Source organism: Podarcis tiliguerta (assembly GCF_965153285.1).
Source record: "Podarcis tiliguerta genome assembly, chromosome: Z".
NCBI lineage: Eukaryota > Metazoa > Chordata > Lepidosauria > Squamata > Lacertidae > Podarcis > Podarcis tiliguerta.
This window is the reverse complement of record NC_139553.1, coordinates 8,791,362-8,809,835: the sequence shown is the minus strand read 5'-3', so window position 1 is coordinate 8,809,835 and position 18,474 is coordinate 8,791,362. Positions and strand designations below refer to the sequence as shown.

Below are 18,474 nucleotides of genomic sequence, written 5' to 3'. Positions count from 1 at the left end.
CTTCATTACCTATCTTTAGGCACCAGGGAAGAATGTTTCTCTTCAACCAGGTCTTTGTGTGATTAACATTCTATGGCTTTTTAAACGTGTTTGTGGGAGGATGGTTAATGGTTTTGTTTTTGTTTTATTATGTATCTTGTATTCTCATTTCATATTTTTCTGTTGTGAACTTCCCTGAGGTCTTCAGAGGAAGGCAGTATAAAAATAACAACAACAACAACAATGGCTACAAGTACAACAACAGCAACCATATTTTATAAAGGAGGGATATTAAAAGAAAATGGACTGGGAGGGAGGAGGAAATAAGACAACTCAGGTACAGGTTTATAGGTTGCAATGGTGGAGCTTCATGCTCCGGCACTGGTAAGGGGGTGGAGAGCAGGTGGGTGCATGTCCTGGGGGCGTGGTGCACGTCCTGGGGGCATAGCATGGGGGCATGGCACCCAGCGCAGGCAGGGGGGCAGCCGCGATGGCACCCCACCGGGATCGCACTGCCGGGGGCAGTGCACTTGCCCCCGCATTCCTCTTCCTCCGCCAGTGATAGGTTGCAAGTTCTTCCAGTGGCCAGTTGGTATGAAAGAGTTCAAGGGGAGAAGGACTGAAAGTTGCTGGTGTTGTATCCAATGTTTGTCCTCCTCTGCATAGATCCACTGAAATTAGTACACCTAAGTTAGTCAATTGCATTATTTTCAGTGGGTCTCATCTGAGTAGAACTAACATTGGATGCAATTCCTGATCTCTCAGCTGAGCCAATGGAGTAGCTCTGCTTCCCTTCCCTTCTCTACCTCCCTCTGCTATACTCTGATAGGATGTCTGCTGTCCGGTGATGTTCTTATATTGTCAGGGCTAGTACACTGTCACACCTACAAGAGCCCAGATTCTGTACCTCCTCCACCTCCTGCAAAATTATGTATGTAAGGGATATACCATACACACTGGGCATCCTGGATATTTCTGTGTCATCTCAATTTAGTTCAGGTCATGGCCAGGGCTTTCTTGGTGGTGGTGCCCAATTTATGGAATTCCCTTAAGAAAGCTGCCCGACAGCCACTTTTTATTTAGGGAAAGCTCAATGTTAGGACATCTGCTTTGCAGAAGGTACAAACCATGGCATCTCCAGGCAGGGTTTACAGAGACCCCACTGTAAAACCCTGGAGAACTGCTGCCAGTTCTCATTTAAGGCATGTTCCCATGTTTCTATTGGAAGTAAGATGCTATCAGATGGGTCTCTGACACCACTGGGGTTCCTTTTTGTTTGATGAGTAGGTGAAGCAACATCCAAAACCAAAAAGCAGGAGAGGGGCCGGTCCCAGGAGCGGAAACTTCACTCCTCTTCATCCTCTGAAAAGCAGCGCTTTTACTCCTGCGACCGATATGGGAGCAGAGACCACTCACAGCCCAAGTTATCAGAGCGCAGTCGGCCAACGTCACCCAATGGAGGGCAAGAGCATGGAACACAGAAACAGGTGAGGAGCCAGAAGGAGGGTGGGAAGAGGGTGGAGGGTACCTTCTACTGATGACTGAGCAACAGATGCTTTGGCCTTTGTCAGAGCTTCAGAAGCTCATGTACAAATTCTTGGCATTTGTCTTAACTTCATGTGGTTGGAGACATCCTGAAGGGAGAGAAGAAGGCTGGTTGGGCAGCAGGTAATGGTTGGATCACTGTTGCTCTCGTGTTTGCTTGTACGTTTGTGATTCAGTTTAAGTAACTCCTTTGTGGTGGAAGAAAGAGGGTTGTAATTTACTCCCTCCCTGTAATAAAATAAAATAAAATATGTGGGGGAAGCCAAAAATGATGGAGCAATAAAAGGGTTAAGGCCCTTGCAAGTGAGCGATTAATATCTCTAGCAAGAGCAATCTGCCCCCCACCAGCAGCCCACTGGACAGAGAGAATGAGGGAGAAAGGGTGGTATAAAGAAACTGTGTGAGAGAAGGGGTAGCAGAAGGAAAGGTGGCTCTGCCCATTTAAAGCTATGGCTCTGCCCATCAGTGGTTCAGCCCTGCTGATTGCAGGAAGGTGTTTTTCTTTTGACAAGTTTTTTCCAGCTGGATTGTGGAGAGGCATGGAACTGCGTCTCTGTCTACTCTTGAGTGTTTACTTGTATTGTGTTTTAAACCCATTTTTAGCATTTAAACCCATTTTAGTATATGGTTGTGAATCACATTGAAATTTATCTGAAAGGTGGTTCATAAGTTAAACTTGAGAAGGCTGAGCAAACAAGTCCCATAATGTTCAGTAATGCTTCTGGTCATGAAGCAAATCTATTTTGGGCTTTTGAGGCATGTGGGAGGGTTTTGTTGGTCAACTTGCATCCCCATTTGCCCCAGAACTGTCTGCTCTCCTACGTTGTCACCCTAACCCACTGGATGTTTTCCCCCCCATTTGGAATCCTTTCCTTCCCCAGCCCTTTTGATTTCCTGGGTCTATACCTCTGTTCCAGATTGCTCCTTAACACAGTCGTTCCCCGACTGCACGTCTAAACTCTCTCTTTCCATTTTCTTTCATCTTGTAACATATTCCCCCCACCCTTCTTTTCATGTCACTTGATCTTCTGTTGCTTGGTTCCCCACTATCACCTTCCCTGCCATACACCTCTGCGTTTGTCTGGTGTTCCCCCTCCCCTTCGTTGTTCTTTTTTTCCTTTTTTTGTTCATTTGCTTTGTTCCAATTTTCATGTAGGGCAGTGGTTCAGTTAATGAGAGCCCCATGCTGTCAACTTCGGGTGCAAGCACCCCGTCCCGTGGCCGGAGGCAACTGCCGCAGACCCCACTGACCCCGCGCCCCAGCATCACGTACAAGACTGCCAACTCGTCGCCTGTGCACTTCTCCAGTTTCCAGACTGGCCTGCCAACTTTCTCCCCGGGACGCTTGAGCCGGGGTCTCTCTGAGCACAACGCTTTGCTGCATGGTGACTCCCAGGGCCCTTCGCAGCCCCTGATGGCCCGGATTGGCTCAGACCCTTACCTGGGGCACCGGGAAGACAGTGACAGTCCGTACCATGCTGTGCCTGAGGACACACTCACTTTTGAGGAGGCTGTGGCCACCAATTCAGGACGGTCATCCCGGACTTCTTACGTCTCCTCCCTGACGTCCCAGTCCCACCAAATCCGTAGAGTCCCCAATGGATACCATTATACATTGGGCCTCAGTGGCGGCCCTGGGACCAGCACCAGGGCACGTAGCTATTACCATGAACGAGATGAAGATGACTGGTGCTAGCAGGAAAAAAAGCCGGAGTTCTTGCACACGAAACTGATGAATATTATACATAAAGCTCTGTGTTTATGTGTGCACACATACGTTCAGCCCCACAGCTTCAGGGCTGGAGGGATAAAGAGGAGGGAAGAAGTGCCTCCTCATGGAACCCCCCCCCCCCCAAATGAAGAAGACTTGTCTCTGTGCATGCGCACAATGCTGTCAAGAGACGACGCCTCTCTCTCATACTGAAACCTGTCTGTCCTTTAGTGCTAGAAGGCCCTGGATCAGTAGGAATTGCTGTTCTTTGGAAGGACAGGGCAAGGGAGATCTTGCTCGTCTCTTGCTGCATTGCAGTTAACATCACCCTCTCCTTTCTCAACAATAAAACTGTAAGATAAGCAAAAGACCCGGAGAGAAAACCAAAAAAAGAAAACTGTTGAACTTTCTGGGACTGGAGCATCATGCAGTTTTGGATAGAAAGAGGGGGAGGAAGGGACAGTCACAGTTACAAACAGAACCTATCATTTCTCTTGTCCACACTTTAAGAGGCAAAAATCACCCATGACGGCATTGGACTCGACATTTGGCAAGACGAAACCTTTTCAAGGGAGCCAGTAATGGGGCCTTTCAGCTGACAGAAGCCGCCATGCTGCCGTCTGTGACTACTTTGATTGGTTTGACTTCCCATTGACTTTTTGGAAAGCATCCCCTTCACTTGGGAGAGGAGAGCTGTTTGGCAGGCAAGGATGGCTCCCAGCCTGCTGCTGCTGCTCCTACTGCTGACAACTTAAAAATCAGTTCCTCTGTTTTGGATGTGATATGCCCCCTTTCATAATTTTGTCTTGTTTACAATCAAAGCACGAGAGTGAGAGAGTGAGAGTGAGTGAGAGAGAGAGAGAGAGAGAGAGAAGGGTGGGGTCTGGCAAAAGAAAATGTGTCATTTGGTTTTATATTGAGCTGTTAGATAAACCTAACTTTTCATTGTGTGCATTTTTTTTTGTAAATTGTACAGTAAAAGAAGAAGAAACAAACAAACAAACAAACAAAACCAAGAGTCCTTCACTGTAGAGAACTAGTCCTATTGCCATTCCAGCTCCACTGTTGTTTCATGCTGAAGGCGCCAATTCTTCACTACTAAGTGCCTGATCTTAGGAATCTCTCATGGTGAAGACGCAATCTCTTGTTCCCAATGCATCAGGAGGATGCGTGTGGTGCAGTGGGGTGACCCACAAGGAGGGTTTGGAAGGCTTCAAGTATTGACCAGTGCTGAGTCAATAATTCCACATATATTGGAAGGCGGACAAGTACAAAATTCTGTGTGTGCTTTTTTCAGATCTTGTTGTGTGTGGAGGGGGGTGGGTGCAGGGATATCAGAGAGATTTCAACAAGCATCTAGCAACAGGGGCAAATGTTCTTCTGCCAAAAGCAGGACCCTACTGCTCTACACATCTAAGTCTTAACTTGGTTACAGAAGCTCTGGTTGCTCTTCATGGCACATTGTTGGGTGTTGAAGACAATTGAAGAGACTTGTGATTATTGTCCTTTTTTGTGGTGGTTTGAGGGGGGGGTGTAAAACAAGAAAGCCCCGAGGGAAAACCCTAATTCTGATTCTCAGGGATGAGATTTCTGCTCTTTTTGTCTCTGTGTGTGTGTGTTTCTGTGCATCAGGTGCTTGTTTCCGTGTGTGTGCGTGCGCGTGTGTGCGTGTGCTTCAGCACTTTCATGAAAAGCTAAAACATTGTTATTCAAAAAACAAAAATAAAACACCTGCACATAACAAAGCTGAAAGACCCAGCCCAACCTGATGAGGGCAACATTCTATGTTTTGAGAGTGAGCAGAGGAGAGAGGAAGTGATAAGGAAAGAGACATGCAGGGAAAAGTGACCCCATCACAAGCAAGACAAGAAGCTGCCATATACGAGTACATTTAGATTAGTCATGTGACATGGACTAGCAGCAGTTCTCTGGTGTTCCAGGTGAGAAGGAAGTGTCTCTCCCGTCTTACCTGGAGATGACAGGGATCGAACCAGGAGACACAGTCTCTTTCCGCACCTTAAAACTATCATGTGCTTCATTGCATCATACAGGCACAATTGTGCGGCTGACATTGTCTGTGGCTCCTTGCCAGGGTTTAACACTTTGGGAGCAAATCCAGGTTTGTCCCCCTTAATGTCTGAAATAACTCTGAGGGAGGAAAGTGGGGCAAAATCCTCTCAGGGCTGAACTACATAGGACATTAAAATGTGCCTTTGTTTAACCCTTGCCTCCTTATTGGGAGGAGATTCCCCCTGCCCTGCCATTTAGCACCTTTGGAGAAGGGGTTATCAGCAGGACCACAGCAGGAGTGGAATTTCTTTCTGCTGTGATCCTGGCGATTTTCAAACCACACCTTGACATTATTTGCATTTTTTTTAAAAAAAATCACTTGCAGGAGTTAAATGTTAAATGCAAATGCACATTTAAATACATATGCTAAGCTGCACATTACATGTTATTGAGTGCAGGGGGTGGTAGTCAACACGATGGCCTAGATATGTTGCAAACTCCCATCAGCCCCAGCCAGCATGGCCAGTGGTCAGGACTGACGGGAGTTGTTCTCCTTTAAGATGCGATGGCTGCCCCATTGACATTGTTGATTAAGGAGCAAAGCCACTTTTGCAGGGTGGGCAGGCTGTATTTCAAGCAGAGAAGCAGCTGGAGAGAGTGGATATTTAACTCTTCCTCTGTGTTCTCTGAAATGCTACAGCTCTAAGGAAAGGGGAGTTTGAACTGGGTCCCTTCCCGTTTCTCCCATCTTACCACATCTCTGCTCTAAATCTCCCCACTCCTTAAAAACTGTTGCCAGGGCTTTCTTATCCAGCTTTCTCAGATTGGGCTAAAAAGTGCTTTCCCCAAGAGAAAGCAGCAGGACAAAGGAAGTGTGGTCATTTGGGTTTACACAAATGACATTTCCAAGTAGGCTGAATGTCAGTTTCCTCTCACTGTCCTAGGGTATATGATCAGTCATGTGACAAAGGGATAGACAACCTGTGGATAAAACTTGTTACTGCAATTTTCATGATCTTGGGCAGCTCCAGGAAAGTGAGCCCTGTGGTCATGAAAGCTGCAGAGGTATCCGTGCATCTTTGCTTCATTCAGTATCATGGACTAAAATAAAAGTAGGCCAATATGTCTACTGATGTTGAATTCCAAATGCCCATCACCCAAGGGCATTGCTCGTTCTGGCTGCGACGGTGAACTCCAACTAAGCTCTACTCAGTGTAAGCCCATTGAAGTTAATGAGCCTAAGCTGTGCCTGTCCATTTCTGTGGGTCTACTTGTGAGTAGGACCAGCACTCAACAATGCCTGGAGGGCACCCAGGAGTCCACCCTTGGACTGAAATGTCACTGTGGACTCTACATGGGACGCATTTCCCTATGATTTCTGTACCTTGAGGCAGCTGGGGAGGCTGGTTTGGGGGAGGAAGTTGGAAAGAAATGTGGGAAGAGGCTGCCCTCCTCCCTCAGATGGGTTTGTTTCCTTAATCTGTAACCAATGTCTGTTTCTGAAGCAAATGCGTTCAGATCCACATGGTTGCAAATGAGTCTTTCCACAGTTTTGCCTCTTCCCTGGGAAATTCCTTAGGAGACTACCTTGTGTGGTTGCTCAGTTCTCCCCTCTACTTCCTGGTTTGTGTTAAAAATAATGGACTGGATCTAAAGGGTCCCGTCTGTTAATGGAAATGAATCTTCCTCTCATACAAGCAGCCCCTACATTTGAAGGATCTCACAGAGGGGAATCTTTGGATCTTAACCACAGTGCCTCTTATTCCACTGTGCTGGAGAGGTTTTTCTTGTCAGAAAGAGCAAGTAAAATATGAGCTGTTTTCGAAGGCATTCCCTTTTTAATCTCTACGAACTAATGCATTATATTGTCACTAGGTGCTGCTACAAGTGCAGTTAAGTGCAGTTATTCAGAAGCAGGAGAACTGCAAGAGAAAACAGAGGAAAATACCAAATTTTGCTAGAGAAAGCTGGTTTTGTTTTGTTTTTAAATTGCCCCAACCTTATTTGAGCATACTGCTGTTATGTACTCATGCCTGCATGTTAAGAAACCCATTTGACTCAATTTATAATCAGATTTTTAATATCACACTCAAGTATTGAACACCGCTAATGCCATAGCCTTTCAGGGGAAATTTAGTTATAAATTGAGTCAAATGGGTTTCTTAACATGCAGGCATGAGTGAGGACAATGCTATTTACAACATTATTCTCTTTAAAAAGAGCATCTTCCAAGTTCAAAGCTATTCTCAACTATTTCATAAAAGAGGAAGCCACCACCATTTAAATAGGAGGCAGTTATCCCAAACCATTACTGAAACAGTGTTTCGACCACTACGTTTTTATTTAAAGAAAAATAAATGCTGATAAACCAATTGGCCAAGGAAATATAAATACTTCGCTGTACCTTTGAAATTGTCCTATTTTTTCCCTAATGATAATTTGTTCTCTCAAGACACTTGGGATAACTTTCTGTAGCGTTGTTAGAGGTTTTCCTCATGTATCAATATTTCTTCAAATTTCACCAAAGTGACATCTAGTGACAGATCAAAAGTATAGCAAACATTATGATGCAGTATTTTTTATAACACCAGCCAAAATAGGAGGTGAGACTTCTGAGAAAACGAGTCAGCATCATATCCCAGTATATTCCAACCACAAAAAGTGCTAACTGCAGATTTTGATAGTTTAATTTCACCTTAAGGTCGCACTCCGTGCAGAACAAGCAGCAGCCTGGGCAAGCCAGGGTTTGGGTAGGATTGCTTATTTGACAGGCTGTTTTATTTTAAGAAAGGGATTGATTCTGTAAGACAGCTTGCTTAATGTGCTTGGATTGTTAAACAGAACATGGCATCCTACTGATGATGACAAAAAAGGCCCAAAGGGGGAAATGGAGGAATAGTGAAATGACCAGAGGCAGGTCAACATGGCGCACGCACACACACACACGCCCCAATACCACCTCAAGGCTTTACTTCTAGAGTATTCTGCCCTTTGTTTTGTTTTTTGATTTTTGACCAATCTCATCCCTGGACTATATTCCAGCACACTCTTCTCTCTCAATTTCTCTCTCTCTCTCTCTCTCTCTCTCTCTCTCCACATGTAATTATGCATACAGAAACTTCATTAACCAAAAGAAAAGAACAGAAAGGAATGGTTAATAGATCATAGATGTGATTTGTTTTTTTTAAGCAAACAAACAAAAACACTGTAGGGCTATGCAACATGATGACACTTTTCACAAATCAAATCAAAAATGGAAAAAGAGGTGAGCAAACTTTTTAAAAACATAATTTTAAAAAACATAATCCATTCCACAGCTTTTATATGTTGAGTTCCACAACCCCACACACTTTTCCTTGTCTCAAGCTACAGCATGACCGTGACCAAACATTTTTCTACATTTTACATATAGAAAAGGCACAAAACTTTCTTGGAAATTTTAAAAAAGGGGGTGGGAATACTCCAATAAATAAAATGGGAGGAGAATAGCCCTCTCTGAGCATGCATGCAAAATATTGAGAGCTGAAGATAAATGGCTTTAACTTTTATTTTGGTTTATCCTTCCTCCTCTATTCTTTCTTTCTTTCTCTCCCACGCACCCACGCACCCCCACACCAACCCCATATGAATCAATTGGATGTGAGAGCCCCACACAAGTAAAATGGAGGCGCTTCACAGTTGCAACTTACATGTGAAATGTGAATAATTAAATTATTGCATTAGAAGAAGATTAAGGCTGGGAATCCTCGGGGGAAGGAAGTGTGGGTGGGTGGGTGGGTATTGGGAGAAAGGAGCATGGTGGGTTTTGAATATATTGTTGCCACTGCAAATACCTATCTCAGTGGTTGACATATCCAACCTTCAATTTGCAAACAGCCCTAGATGCTGTCTTGCTTTCAATGCACATGAAGGTTCCAATACAGTTGAAGTTAGCCATGGCTAAGTCTCATCTAAACAAAAGAGGTGCCATTGGAATTTGGGAGCAGAGGTCTAGATTCCTCAGCAGAATGCTCAGGGCTGAGAATACCACATTTTGAAGGAAGACACATCACTGTCTAGGAGGAGAGGGTCCCATTTAAGTCCAGAAACTTAAAAGTACCCAATTCCCCCATTGCTTTGAAAAAAGAAATCAGCAATGAGACCCAAGTTAGCCGCAACAGATTTATTCTGTCAGTTTCAATGGGACGTAGCCAGAGCTAACTTTTGCTAGAGCAGAGGTCAGGGATTTCCCAGAATCCCCTTTGTGCATTGCCAAAACTTGAAATGCAACAACCCATTTTCTGCATCCAGAATAAGTCTAGTGGTGGCTGTACTTTGAATAAGTAACATTTGCATGTAAAATATATACATATTATATAAATATATACATACATATATATAAATCTATATATATATAAAGTATGTGCATGGTAAAAATGTTTATCTTCGTACTTTTTGATACGATGTATTCATCAGTTGTTAATTTTTAATTATATTTGATATGAATTGGGGGGTTTGTTGCAAAATTTATATTTTAAAAAAAACAGTGTTTAAAAAACAAAAACCTGAAGGGAAGTTCCAAACATGCAACACAACTGGAACTTTGCTTGGGGATTTGATGGGGAGGGCTGGGAATTCTGTGATTGAATAGTTTGCTGCCTGAGTAATATTTATCAGCCAAACTTTGGATTCTGCAGTTGTTTCTACAATTACATTTTGTATGAAGCAAAGTCCTTGAATTAAAATAATAAAACCTTAGGAAAAGAGTGCTAACTGAATGTGGTGTGTGCCAAATGACAAAGAGATCATTCTGTGCTGTTTTGTGCTCATCCCAGGAATCCAGAAATCACATTTATATAAAGTAGGAGGAGGGGGTTACAAGTAAAATAAAAAACAGCCATAGCAGTGAGAAACATATGATAGCCGAAATGATTTTTGGAAGAGAAAAGTCTAAAGGAGGTAGCCACTTAGAACTAGTGGTGTTGACGAAGTTCTTGTGTGACTGGCACGGAGTTTGATTTTGTTTGGCCCACAATGCCCAGCACCACTGCAGATAAATGTTATCTGGCTTGGATTGGTGACTAGCAGTGCTATTTTTCTAGAAAAAGAGGTGCTGGAACCCACCATGAACACCTCCCATGTTCTCTTATACAGTGGTACCTCAGGTTAAGTACTTAATTCGTTCCGGAGGTCTGTACTTAACCTGAAACTGTTCTTAACCTGAAGCATCACTTTAGCTAACGGGGCCTCCCGCTGCTGCCAAGCGGCTTCTGTTCTCATCCTGAAGCAAAGTTCTTAACCTGAAGCACTATTTCTGGGTTAGCGGAGTCTGTAACCTGAAGCGTATGTAACCTGAAGCGTATGTAACTCGAGGTACCACAGTAGTGGCAATTGCACCCACCTAAGAGGTGGGTTCTGGCTGGAAAAACAAAAACAAAACCCTGCTGTTTAGGTACTTGAAGCACATACCTCCCTGGCCACTTGTACACTGTCATGACTATATTACAAAATACCTAGCAAGCTAAACGGGGACGATTTTTATTTTTATTTTTTGATCAACCCAAGGTAAGTATGGGTATGCCAAGTTCACAATCCCATCGCTTTGACCCACCACATCTAGAAGAGGGAGCGTAACCATTAGCAATGTCACTTAAAGAATGCCGATGGAATTCAGGGCAGAAAGTCCTGATAGCATTTTACCGAGAAAACTGTTTAGCCAGAGGACATCGTTGTGACCAGTTATTTATCAACACTGAACTACAGGAAACACGAAGGAGTAATCTAATGCCCTGCTGTGATTCAACCTAAACCAAAGCAGTGAGCAGTCCCAGCCAAAAGAACAGTCTAGTATTAAAAGTATGCAATTTTGTAGTTAAGGTGAAGCCTTATACTGTAGGAGATTGCTTCTCAATGTTCTGGGCCAAACAGCATCTGAAACTGCAGTTGGCCACATTATTGGACAATATAGATCTAAAATTAGTTAAGAGAATCTCAGATAATTGACACAGTAAACAATTCTTAGATTTCTTAAGTCTACAAGAGGCTTGGTAAGCTATAGTTGCCGCTTTCATTTAAGGGAGGGACAGCAACTGGCAACTTAGTGTGTTATATTTCAACAAATCTTTCCATTTTGGTTTATCTCATTTTTCCAATCCAAATTGAGTTCCCCACATTTACAAATCAGTACAATTTAAAAAGAAAAAAAGTTCCTCGTGAAAATTCATCAGCATTTTAGTGCAAATTTCTCCCAATACAAATTTTTGTTTACAGTTTTGCCCAGTTCACACATTTCTGCAAATCATTTCCCCTTAATACATTTTGTATGATATTTCCACTAATATATGCATTTTTGTGCACACTTTACTGTAGTAACATGCACTTTTGAATATGTTTCTTGGCTGGAGAACTGTGCTGTACAATCTGGAGGAGTGTCACTGTAATTTTCCCAGGATGCATGAGCTCTTAGGGTGTTTCACAGAGCCCCCTGCCTGCTCAGCACCATTCCAACTGCATCAGCGATTTGGGGTTCTAATTTATGTATTTGGGCTTATGAAAAGGAAAACGCTATTTTTGACGGGGAGTGGGGGGCTAGAAATTGCTTGTTTTTTAAAGCCCAATAATACTAAATACCAAAATGAGATGGCAGAGTTATGTGGCAGCAGAGACTTGAGAGTTAAAATGAAGGATGAAATCTGAAGGCTCCTCAGAGGTAAGTCACACCAAATTCAATTGATATAGGGCTAAAAGGTAAAGGGACCCCTGACCATTAGGTCCAGTCGTGACCAACTCTGGGGTTGTGGCGCTCATCTCACTTTTACTGGCCGAGGGAGCCGGCATACAGCTTCCGGGTCATGTGGCCGGCATGACTAAGCCGCTTCTGGTGAACCAGAGCAGCACACGGAAACGCCATTTACCTTCCCACCGGAGTGGTACCTATTTATCTACTTGCACTCTGACGTGCTTTCGAACTGCTAGGTTGGCAGGAGCAGGGACCGAGCAACGGGAGCTCACCCCATTGCGGGGATTCGAACGAACGACCTTCTGATCGGCAAGTCCTGGGCTCTGTGGTTTAACCCACAGTACCACCCGCGTCCCGATATAGGGCTACACACCAACATATTTACTATAGCCTAAGATTTTGTGCACTATATCTCATCAGATGAGAGAGAGAGAGATGGGCCAGGAACCATGCAGCAAACCAGCCACATAACCACCAGCATCCTGCTAATAAAAATCAGGATGCTCAGTGTTTTGGTTCCGAGCTGTTGCAGAAACCAGCCGATTTGTGTGAGAGCACAAGACCAAAAAACAAATGTATTTTGGTCCAGTGCTCCGGAGCAAGCCAGCTGACTCGTGCAAGAGTGCTGGACCAAAAAGCCCGGGACATTCTGGGATCCAATCAGAAACCAGCATGGTTTCTGTAATTCTAGGATGTCCTACTCAAATCGGGATGGTTGAGGAGTATGTAGCCATCAGGCTGAAGGATTAAAGTCATAACCAAAGAATAAACCAGGAAGTAGAATTGAGGAGTGTGAAGTAGGCACAAAGGACAACTAAATATAGGAACATGTCAGAGATCTGGAAGATCAAGTCACTAAAGCAAAGCTCAGTAGGTACAGGAAGCCCCGTTATACTCCTTCCTGCCTCTGACCTTTTTCCCTAAGAAGGTATCGTCTTCAGTTCAGTGGTTTGCTACTTGGGGCAGTCACCCACGCACACAGATTCCAACACCTGCTCATCCTCTCTACGTGGACTGTATCTATCAGGAGTGGGGAGCAGGCCTGTGCAGCAGGTGGCGAGGGGGAAGCAGCCGGGTACATTTGCCCCCGGGCCTCAGAGGACTAAGCCAGCCCGGGACCACTGCTTTTTTGTTTGAGTTTATAATTTTATTCTAACATGACTCCCGCCTCCGTGCCTCAAACATGCTGTGCCCAGGCCTGGTAGGGAGCATCAGGTCTAGGGGCCAAATACGCCCTGCAGGCCTCTTTATCTGGCCCTTGGGATTCTCCCTAGGCCGTGTCCCTCATACATTCTTTGAACTCTTTGGCTCAAATGTGTCCTTGAACTTGGATGATGCCTCTTGCTTGCCTGGAGAGGGGCGCATTTGTGCGTGTGTATCAGCATCTGATTTATACTACACAAAGGTAAAAGTCACATCCATTTGCTGCACCTACTTCTGGCCACATCCACAAATTGCATGTGGCCCCTGGAAGATTCCCCACAAAGGAATGTAGCCTGAGGCTGAAAAGACACCTCACCCCTAGTGTACAGTGGTGCCCTGCAAGACGAATGCCTCGCAAGACGGAAAACCCGCAAGACGAAAGGGTTTTCCATTTGCAGAGGCGCTTCGCAGGACGAATTTCCCTATGGGCTTGCTTCGCAAGACGAAAAATGACGGGAAAAAAATGATTTTTTTTTTTTGCTCCAAAACCCCTTATTTTGAATCGCTAAGCTGCTAAAAGCATTTTAGCAGCAAAACCGCTAATCCCCCCCCTTAAAAAGCCATTTTTAGCCCTTAAATCGCCAATAGCGCTAATAGCGCTACTCCGTCAATGGGCTTGTTTCGCAAGACGAAAAAACCGCAAGACGAAAAGACCCGCGGAACGGATTCTTTTCATCTTGCGAGGCACCACTGTATACACTTATGGATATGATGGACTAAATAAAAATGTAAGGGTAGCAAAATTGCTGTGAAATATAAGAGACAGTTTGTTAATGATTCAGTGTAAAGCTTAAATATTTACAAGGTTAGAATCATCGAACTGTAGAGTTGGAAGGAACCCCCAGGGTCATCTAGCAATGCAGAAATCTCAACTAAAGCATCCTTGATAGATGCACCCAACCTCTGCTTAGAAACTTCCAAGGAAGGAGATGACCATCCAACCTCAGTTAAAAACCGCCAAGGTAGGACAGGCCAGCACCTCCCAAGGAAGACCTTCCACTGTTGAACAGCTCTTACTGTCAGAAAGTTCTTCCTTATCTTTAGTCGGAATCTCCTTTCTTGTAGCTTGAAGCCATTGGCTCAGGTCCTCCAGAGCAGGAGAAAACAAGCTTGTTCCATCTTTCATGAGGCAGCCCTTCAGATAATTGAAGGTGGCTATTATATCTCCTCTCAGTCTCTTTTCCAGGCTAAACATACCCAGCTCCTTCAACCACTCCTCACAAGGCTTGGTTTCCAGACTCTTGATCAATCTTGGTCACCCTCCTCTGCACATGTTCGAGCTTGTCACTATCTTTAAACTGTGGACTGGACACAGGACTCCAGGTATGGTTTGACTAAGACAGAATACCCCCCTGACCATTAGGTCCAGTCGTAACTGACTCTGGGGTTGCGGCGCTCATCTCGCTTTACTGGCTGAGGGAGCCGGCGTACAGCTTCCGGGTCCTGTGACCAGCATGACTAAGCCGCTTCTGGTGAACCAGAGCAGTGCACGGAAACGCCGTTTACCTTCCCACTGGAGTGGTACCTATTTATCTAGTTGTACTTTGACGTGCTTTTGAACTGCTAGGTTGGCAGGAGCAGGGACCGAGCAACGGGAGCTCACCCTGTTGCGGGGATTTGAACCGCCGATCTTCCGATCGGCAAGCCCTGGGCTCTGTGGTTTAACCCACAGCGCCACCCGCGTCCAAGACAGAATAGAGCAGTACTATTACTTTTCTATACTTCTGTTGATGCAGCCTAGACTAGTGTTAGCTCTTTTCTGCTGCTGCATCATGCTGTTGACTTATGTTAAGCTTGTGGCCCATTAAGACCTCACATGTACTGCTACTAAGCCAGGTGTCCCCCATCTTATATTTGTGCACATGGTTCTTCCTGCCTAAGTGCAGAACCTTACCTAGTTTTAGAATCTACTAAGTTCGTATTGAGTGCCGCTTCTGTCTTCAGCAGCATTAGCTACCCCTCCCAGTTTGGTGTCATCTGCAAATTTGATTAGCATCTCCTCAATACCATCCTCCAAATCATTTATAAAGATTCTGAACAACAATGGGTCCAGGGCAGAAGCCTATGACCATTCATAATACTGTATATGTTGATAACACACGCACCCTAGCTTTCCTGTGTTCATTGACACCCACAGTGAGAGGGGAAACCACCATCTCAAGGGAGACCTAAGCAAACAAGTTTTTTAGGTTTTTCTCCTGATGCTTGCTGGGAGATTTAAGGGAGACAGGCAGTGGCGTAGCGTGGGTTGTCAGCACCCGGGGCAAGGCAAGTAATTTGCGCCCCCCCCCCGCTGCACAGTCCCTCCCCCAGATAGTCCCTCGCTCTCTCTCCGCACCGCACCGCACGCCTGGCACCCTCCCCTCCACTGTGGGCGGCGACCCGGCGGCTCGAATCGGATTCGCACAGCCAGCACTGCAGTGAGAGAGAGTGAGTGAGCCAGGTAGGGGCAGAGAGCTGCGAGTGCGAGCGTCCCCCCCCCCCAATATGTTGCGGCCGGTGCGGCCGGCCCCCCCTGCACCCCCCACGCTACGCCACTGGAGACAGGAACCAAGAAAGCATACAAACATGGTGTTGTGCAAATGCAATCTGAAGTGGCAAGCAAGGAGAGCCCTGCTGGATCAAGCCAAAAACCCATCGAGTCCAGCATACTGTTCTCACAGTGGTCAACCGCATTTCCTAATGGGAAGCTGGCAAAAATGACCTGAGTGCAACATCACCTCTTCCCACCTGTAATTCCAAGCTAAGCTGTATGCTTTCTTCAACAGTGAACCTAACCATTGCAGGTAGTAAATGAGGGGAATGTCAGCGGGCTTGGAAGAGTCACAGGGATTGCAGGCGTTTTTTTATTAAGGGAGGGGGACCCAAAATAGCATAATGAGAGGATGTAGCTGGAGAGAGGGTGTGAGGAGGGTCCTCAAGGCCAGACTGACAAGCCCCATGCCTGAGGTTTCCCACTCTCATTTTAGATTATCAAGGACTGTACTCTGGGTGACCCCGCCAAAGAAAGATTGGACAAGAGGAGGGGCCTTTTCAGTGGCAGCTCCTTGCCTATGGAATGCTTTCCCTAGGACAGGTCTGTCTGGCACCAACCCTGAATGTATGCAGGTGCAAGGCAAAGTGTGTGTGTGTGTGTCCACCCACCCACCAGGCTTTTGAATGATGAATTGCTGCTGCTTCTTGGAATGGGGAGAGTCTACTTTTCACATTTTTACAGCAAGCACCTCAAAGGTGATGGAATGGATTTTGTGTGTGTGTGTGTGTGTGTGAGAGAGAGAGAGAGAGAGAGAGAGAGAGAGAGAGAGAGAATGGAAGTGTGTTTTGCTGATATTTTACCAGAATAAAATTGTTCTGTTGTGTTTTCAGGCGCTGCAATTTTATACATTTGCATTTCTGTTGTTGTTGTTGCTGCTGCTGCTGTTGTTTTTAAATTCACCTAAAGTCATTGCTATGAGGCAATTAATATGCATAATAAAAAATAATAAAACAATAAAGCCGTTGTTGAAGTTGAAGTTGCACACACACTCATCCCCAATAGGACGCCTTAAAAGAAAGAAAGAAGGTTCAGAGACATTAACAGGGGATAAGGCTATTGGTGGCAACTCACCATGATGGCCATGCCCTGCCTCCACTGTCACAGGTAATAATACTTCTGAATACCAGTTGCTAGAAACCACAGGAAAGTGCTCTTGTATCAAGTCAACCACTTAGAGAACAGGATACTGGGCTTGTCTAGGTGGCCTGATCCAGCAAGCTCTTCTTACATTCCTCACACCTGCTTTGCACGCACAAGGTCCCAGGTTCAATCCCCAGCATTTCCAGGTAGTGTTTGGAATGTTCCTAATCAGAAACCCTAGGGAGCTGCTGCCAGTCAGTGCGGACAATACTAAGTTTGATGGACTGAATAGGGGCCAGTTTCCTATGTTCCTGGCACTAAGCAGGTGTTTATTTTTTATTTTAAAAAACTGGCAGAACACGTGTATTACTGAATAGTGAAAACCTCTGTGCAGTTTACATAAAGTTGATGGATTTCAGTGGGTCTGCTCTGAGTAAATCTAACATTGCGTGAAAATATACATTAAAATTATGAGTTTTCATGTGTTGGATTATCCAATAGCCAACTAAGCACATGCATAGGTCACCAGCAGAGAAGAGGCACCCCTCACAAGGGCATAGCCAAGAGGGGCAGGGAGGGGCGGCTGCCCCCCTCCCCAAATCAAGCAAATCCATAAAAATACTGAGGTTCTGCGCCCCCCCCCCCCGCAACATGAAGCCTGCCCCCGAACATAAATCCTGGGTCCGCCCATAACCCCTCACCCAATGCTAAAATTGTTTTTGAAATAATTTTGCAACCAGAAAATATGGAAACATAAGCTCTTTTAATTTCAGCATACATTTAGGATTCGCATACATTTCCAAAAAATAATTTTTTCTTCCAAGGTTTATTACTATTTTTATTTCGGGAGGGGGGCACCCTAATCTTTTCACTGTTTTGGGCTTCTACAGTTTTTAAATCCATTCTTTTATACAAGACACACATCTTGTATCTTTTTTTTATATATTTAAAAGTGGAAAAATTCACCTTGCTTTTTGAAACACACACACACCTCTTATCTACCTGTCTGTCTTTCTGTCTATTCCGAACGCCCTGCAGTGTTCATTCCTACCCTATTCCAATGTAACAGGAGTTACTCTCAAGAAAGTTACTTTCACCTTAACAGCCACGCTCCCTCTTCCCCCCACCGCGCGCGCATCTTAGCGGCTGTGGCTGCGCGGGGCGGCGCTATGCCGCGGGAGGGGAGCGGGGAAGTTTCCTTCAAGCCTTTCTGAGCCGGGTCCACGGGCTCGTCCGACACTCAGCCTCTCGCAAGCGTTTTCCGCCTCCCGGTGGGAAACGGTGCTCCTCGGACTCTCCGGCAGCGCCCTTTGTTCGAGAGAAGCCGTCGGTGATGTTGCTCCTTCCGCTGCTTCTGTTCTGGCCCCGGAGTTTGGGATCTGCGACTGCCGGGCAAAGCCACCTAGAGCGGAATGGAGGAGACTCCGCAGCCAGCGGCGGCTCGGGGCTGCCTACAGGTGAGGGAGGTGCCCCTGGTCAGCGGAAGACGAGCAGGTGGCTCTTTGGGGAGGGGGAATAGACGCGGGGGGTGGGGGTGGCCCTGACACTGCGATCCTCACCTTGTCTACTCAGAAGTAAGTCCAATTGAATTCACTGAGGCTGACTCGCGGGAAAGTGAGGTTAACGATTGTAGTGCTACTTGAGATTAAATTGCCCTGGGTTATATTTAATTCCCTGGAGTTCCCTGGATAG

The 18,474-nt window shown here is 45.4% G+C and overlaps 3 protein-coding genes across 12 annotated transcripts in view; 2 read left to right on the top strand and 1 right to left on the bottom strand.

Moving 5' to 3' along the window:
• The window catches only part of CACNA1B (calcium voltage-gated channel subunit alpha1 B), a 323,575-nt gene extending 318,612 nt beyond the window's left edge, over positions 1-4,963 (top strand). For 8 of the 10 annotated variants that reach the window (XM_083422809.1, XM_083422808.1, XM_083422807.1 and 5 more), the window contains 2 exons: positions 1,267-1,466; positions 2,681-4,963. In XM_083422809.1, coding sequence (XP_083278935.1) covers positions 1,267-1,466; positions 2,681-3,220 — 740 coding nt within the window. In that variant the 3' untranslated portion in view covers positions 3,221-4,963. The remainder of the gene's footprint in view (positions 1-1,266; positions 1,467-2,680) is intronic. The other 2 variants (XM_083422811.1, XM_083422810.1) reach the window with 2 other exon arrangements.
• SLC31A2 (solute carrier family 31 member 2) overlaps positions 1-18,474 on the bottom strand; it is a 526,804-nt gene that overhangs the window by 237,162 nt on the left and 271,168 nt on the right. The gene's annotated exons all lie outside the window — the stretch shown is intronic.
• LOC310669227 (uncharacterized protein) overlaps positions 17,958-18,474 on the top strand; it is a 142,906-nt gene continuing 142,389 nt past the window's right edge. Inside the window, exon 1 of the mRNA XM_083422836.1 lies at positions 17,958-18,239. Coding sequence (XP_083278962.1) covers positions 18,116-18,239 — 124 coding nt within the window. The 5' untranslated portion in view covers positions 17,958-18,115. The remainder of the gene's footprint in view (positions 18,240-18,474) is intronic.